The 6,000-nt window shown below is 46.0% G+C and overlaps 1 protein-coding gene across 1 annotated transcript in view; it reads right to left on the bottom strand.

Annotated features, from left to right (window-relative positions):
- Positions 1 to 768: 768 nt before the first annotated feature.
- The window catches only part of LOC126106297 (1,5-anhydro-D-fructose reductase-like), a 44,279-nt gene continuing 39,047 nt past the window's right edge, over positions 769 to 6,000 (bottom strand). The window contains exon 7 of the mRNA XM_049912516.1: positions 769 to 903. Coding sequence (XP_049768473.1) covers positions 861 to 903 — 43 coding nt within the window. The 3' untranslated portion in view covers positions 769 to 860. The remainder of the gene's footprint in view (positions 904 to 6,000) is intronic.

Below are 6,000 nucleotides of genomic sequence, written 5' to 3'. Positions count from 1 at the left end.
AAACCTGAGAAAAGAAGGAAAAAAAACTGTGAAGATTGAACCGTAACCGTACGATCGAAAAGATCTTCACAGACTGCGAAGCGAGGATTTCCTGGTCTTGACTCATGAGCCGTGGGGCGATCTTGGAGGCAACACGATGCTTTGCAAAATGCTTTGTCAGGATTTCATGACATGACCCAGCTGAAATGTTACATTCTTCTGCAATCTCTCGGACTGTCAGTCTTCCATTGGTACGCACAATTTCGTTGACATTTCTGACATGAGCGTCGTCGGTAGACATCGAAGGGCGTCATGAACTTCCGTCCGGCCAGTTTTAAGCCGTGTGAACCATTCGTAACACCGCTTACGGTTTAAACTCATCACCGTACGTTTCCTCCAAAATTTGGCGTGTCTGTAAGGTTTTCTTGAGTTTCACGCAACACTGTAAAATAACTAACAGCCATACAACAATGAAACTTCCGTTAGTTACGCATTAAACACAGACGTGTGCAGGGATGCCAACCGCATTTCGCTCCACACACAGAAACTACGAATGTTCCGCAACTTTTTGAACAGACTTCGTAGACATGTACGAACTTACATTGACTTCCCACCATATCTTCCGGATGCTTCACTTTTGATGTCAGGCAGCCAATTTAGAGCAGGATATGAAATGTATTATGAATGGAAATATCGATGAAAGAAATTCAGTTGAGAAATGCGATTTTCTAATAAAATGTTTTATTATTGCTTTAATGGTACAAAGGTAATTCATCCGTATTATCTTTTCAAAATGATAAAGAAACGTTATGATCTAGGTAATCCTCAGTCGGTGCCAAGCTCGCAGCTTTTCCTTGGTCCATAACGTTCGCTCCTCATGACTAGTAGCGTTCAAACCACGGGAACTCGGGGTGACGTCCAAGTCTGTAAATGAAATGCAACAGTTAGAAAGTATAGAGTAACTACTAAAGCTGTAAATTAAGAATGGTATGACCGCTTAAATCCAGAGAAAGGAGAACTGAAAAGTATTCTAAAGATTGATAGATACCAAGTCAGTCTAATCTTGAGCGTAGTCATTCATTTCTGTTTATATACAGGGCGTTTCAAAGTTTTTGCATCAAACGTCTGGGGATGATAAATCACGTCATCGGTAACAACTTTTATTGGAGACAAAACGTTCGATACTCTTTCTTAGCGATATTAGACGTCGTTTTAGATTGCCTTAAGAGGTGTCAGGACATCGCAACTCTTCTCATTGTGAACAGCACTAGGTCTAGCAAAACTGAACCTTCTAATTCGGATCTAAAATATCGTTCTCCACCCACAGACACCCATTCTTATGATTTTTTTAAACAACGCTGTCAATTTATTGGGCTGGGCAGTATGCTGCACACCTGGTTAGTAGACCCTGGTCGTTGCATGCCATCTCGTCCTCCCAGGGTGGGAAACTACTAAAAGGATGCCTAACATCGCTGGGAACATTTTGCCTCCAGTTCTTCAAAAGGTTCAAATGGCTTTGAGCACTATGCGACTTAACTTCAGAGGTCATCAGTCGCCTAGAACTTAGATCTACTTAAACCTAACTAACCTAAGTACATCACACACATCCATGCCCGAGGCAGGATTCGAACCTGCGACCGTAGCGGTCTCTCGGTTCCAGACTGTATCGCCTGGAACCGCACGGCCACTTCGGCCGGCTCCAGTTCTTCCGCATGACGAGATCTATCGCCCCTAAACGTTTGTCGGAAAGCATATGAAACTCCCTGTAGATAGGTAGGTACGCAGAGTGGTAAGAAGCTCCAAAGAAACTGGTATAGGCATGCGAATTCAAATACAGAGAGGTGTAAACCGGCAGAATACGGCGCTGCGGTCGGCAACTCCTATATAAGACAAGTGTCTTGCGCAGTTGTTAGATCGGTTACTGCTGCTACACTGGCAGGTTATCCAGATTCAAGTGAGTTTGAACGTGGGGTTATAGTCGGTGCACCAGCGATGGGACACAGCATCTCCGAGGTAGCGATGAAATGGGGATTTTGCCGTAGACCATTTCGCGAGTGAATATCAGGAATCCGGTACTACATCAAATCTCCGACACTGCTGCGGTCGGAAAAAGATCCTGCAAGAACGGGACCAACGACGACTGAAGAGAACGGTTCAACGTGATAAAAGTGCAATCCTTCCGCGAATTGACGCACGTTTCAATGCTGGGCCATCAACAAGTGTCAGCGTGCGAAATATTCAACGAAAAATCATCGATATGAGCTTTTGGAGACTAAGGCCCACTCGTGTACCCTTGTTGACAGCACTACACAAAGCTTTACGCCTCGCCTGGTCCCGTCTACACGGACATTGGACTGGTGATGGCTGAAAACATGTTCCCTCGTCGGACGAGACTCGTTTCAAATTGTATTGAGTCGATGAACGTGTACGGGTATGGAGACAGCCTCATGAATCCATGGACCCTGCATGTCAGCACCGGACTGTTCAAGGTTCAAAAATGGGTCAAATGGCTCTGAGCACTATGGGTCATCAGTCCCCTAGGACTTAGAACTACTTAAACCAAACTAACCTAAGGACATCACACACATCCATGCCCGAGGCAGGATTCGAACCTGCGATCGTAGCGGTCACGCGGTTCCGGACTGAAGCGCCTAGAACCGCACGGCCACAAGGGCCGGCACTGTTCAAGGTGGTGGAGGCTCTGTGATGGTGTGGGACGTGTGCAGTTGGAGTGATACGGGACCCCTGATACATCTAGATACGACTCGGACAGACAAGAATCCTGTCTGATCACCTGCGTACATTCATATCCATTGTGCATTCCGACGGACTTGGGCAATTTCAGCAGGACAATGCAACACCCCGCACGGAATCGCTACAGAGTGGCTCCAGGAACACACTTCTGATTTGAAACATTTCTCTAGACATGAACGTTACCGAGCATATCTGGGATGTCTTGCAACGAGCTGATCATAAGAGATCTTCACCCCCTCGTACTCTTACGGATTTATGGACAGCCCTGCAGCATTCATGGTGTCGTTTTCTATAAAGTCCACGCCACGTCGTGTTGCGGAACTTCTGCGTACTCGCAGGGACCCTACACGATATTAGGCAGGTGTACCAGTTTCTGTGGTTCTTCAATGTATGAATGCGTGGTGTCTGTTCTTTCGGACATGGGAGAAAGAGCGACCACGATGTAGAACCCATAGTTGTGAAACATTATATGTAAATTGCAGGAGTTCAATGCTGTCAGCTCCAGAGGGACATTAGACGGAATCAGCGGAGACGAGCGAATATGTGCACCGGACTGGGATTCGAGCTATGCTGATAGATGGCTCTCGGTGGAAATGGGGATCGCTCATGAGGCCTGCCTAGACAGTCCGCGCAGTTGCGATAACGTTGTGGCCGAGCGGTTCTAGGCGCTTCAGTCCGGAACCGCGCGACTGCTACGGTCGCAGGTTCGAATCCTGCCTCGGGCATGGATGTGTGTGATGTCATTTGGTTAGTTAGGTTTAAGTAGTTCTAAGTTTTGGGGGACTGATGACCTCAGCTGTTGAGTCCCATAGTCCTCAGAGCCATTTCAACCATTTTTGATACCGCTGTACCCGGATGGCACAATGGTTAATGCACTTGCCTAGTAAGCAGGAGATTCCAGGCTCGAATCCCGGCTCGGTACACATTTCCGCTCATCGCCGCTGATTCTGCGTAGTGTTCTGCTGCGGATGACAGCAGTGAACCCATTCCATTTACATATAATCGTAACAAACAGTCTGTAAAGCTTGTAAGTGTGTTGCAGGGTAGGTTGTGCTGAGATATAACTGCTCGGATAAAAATTCGATACGTTGCGCCGTTTCCGATTTAATTAGCAGTGAAGTTAGTCAATCGCGTCGTTGGGCGCGAAAATTACAGCAGCCTGCCAAATACAGTTAGTGTCGAAAACTTCATGGCAGATTAAAACTGTGTGCCGGACCGAGACTCGAACTAGGGACCTTTGCCTTTCGCGGGCAAGTGCTCTGCCAACTGAGCTACCCAAGCACGACTCACGCCCCGTCCTCACAGCTTCACTTCTGCCAGTACCTCGTCTCCTACCTTCCAAACTTTACAGAAGCTCTCCTGGGAACCTAGCAGAACTAGCACTCCTGAAAGAAAGGATATTGCGGAGACATGGCTTAGCCACAGCCTGGGGGATGTTTCCAGAATGAGATTTTCACTCTGCAGCGGAGTGTGCGCTGATATGAAACTTCCTGGCAGATTAAAGCTGTGTGCCGGACCGAGACTCGAGCACTTGCCCGCGAAAGGCAAAGGTCCCGAGTTCGAGTCTCGGTCCGGCACACAGTTTTAATCTGCCATGAAGTTTCATATCAGTGCACACTCCGCTGCAGAGTGAAAATCTCATCCTGGGAACAGTAAGTGTCATTTGTTCCCATAACACGGATGACAAAGTACGAGACTGCTCAGCCTTTGGCTCCTTTTCGATCTTTGCTACAGTCCCACGAGCAAATTTTTGCATCGCTGCCTTGTTCTGTTTTAGGAAACCAAATGAAGCACATATTTGGCAACTCGTTCCTTGTCAGGCCACTTGAATTTACATGCGCGAAGTCCTCATTGGCTAATTTCAGTGCTTATTTACTCGGAAATAATGTAAGATCAGGCATTTTTTTTTTTCATAATTTTTTCTCAGCATAACCTACGCAGCGACATCAGTTTCTGACCACTCTCTGTACAGTTTATGTTGCGTAAATCCATACTGAGGAGATCCGCAAGGATGTAGAATATACCACACAAGGAAAAAGACCGTGGAACAAAAGCAAATATGCGCTTTTCGTTTACTGGAACATAATGTGTAGTTTTCCTTTGCGTAATATTCTATATTATCAAAAAATGTTGTGTAAGACATCTATCTCATTTAGATACGAAAACTAATTACATGCTTAAATTTTTATGATGGGTGAATAATACTTGTTTTATTGTGTTAAACCGCCTTTAACGTAAAATTATACCTCTTAATGAACAAATTAAAGCAGCGTTTTAATTTTTCAATTCCTTCAGTAACAATATGAAATACTGGAAATAGTGTTTTTGGTATCTATGGAAGCTGATGAATTCTTCTCGGGCTATCAGCTGAGTGGTGGTGTCGTCTTGTCCCAACGTTTCGATGAGTTTCGTACCCATCATCTTCTGGCGATGGGTATGAAACTCATCGAAACGTTGCGACAAGACGACGCCGCCACTCGGCTGATAACCCGAGAAGAATTCATCATTGGAATACGCCGAGAAAAACTGCAGTCGCATATATCCATGGAAGCTATTACACTGGTAACCTTCAATGGGGCTGGGTGACCACTTAAGACAGTAAGTGATATAGAAATACGAGGCGTGTTCAGAAAGAAAGTGTACCGTGATCATAACGGGTTGTGGTCTGTTGATTTTTGATGGTTGGCAACACTGACTGGTAGAGTGACGGGGGATCCCCTGACCAGAGCGAGCACCGCAGGAACACTGCAGCATGTAAACGTCAGTTGTAGTGTACAGTTACGTGAAAGATGTAGGTAAGTAATGCCGGCAAGTGCCAGTCACGTGCTGTGATCCACTTACTACTCGCGGAAGGAGTAACACCTTCCAAAATTTTGTCGCAAATCCAAACGGTTTGCGGTGCTATGAACTTGAACGAGTAGTGTTTGGTGGTGTAGGGAATTTAGTGGAGGCAGAAAAAATGTTCATGACGAACAGAAGAGTGGAAGACCTTCCATTCTGACTGAGGAATTGGTGCAAAAGATCGGGGAAACTGTTCGTGAAGAGAGCCGATAGACATTGGGTGAAATTTCTGCGATGGTCAAACTTCTCTGTAGAACTGTCTTACACGAGACACTCAGAGGAACACTGGGATACCGGAAAGTGTGCTCTAGGTAGATCTCAAAACAGCTGACAGAGCAGCATAAGAAAAATGGGTCAATAGCGGCCGCGAGTGTTTTGGGTGATTCGAATTGGGAGGTGAGGCTTTCTTAGTTCTGTTGTGACTAG

The sequence above is a fragment of the Schistocerca cancellata genome, chromosome 10 (genome assembly GCF_023864275.1).
Source record: "Schistocerca cancellata isolate TAMUIC-IGC-003103 chromosome 10, iqSchCanc2.1, whole genome shotgun sequence".
Lineage (NCBI taxonomy): Eukaryota > Metazoa > Arthropoda > Insecta > Orthoptera > Acrididae > Schistocerca > Schistocerca cancellata.
Note: the sequence above shows the minus strand (reverse complement) of the source record. Positions and strands in the feature narration are given on the sequence as shown.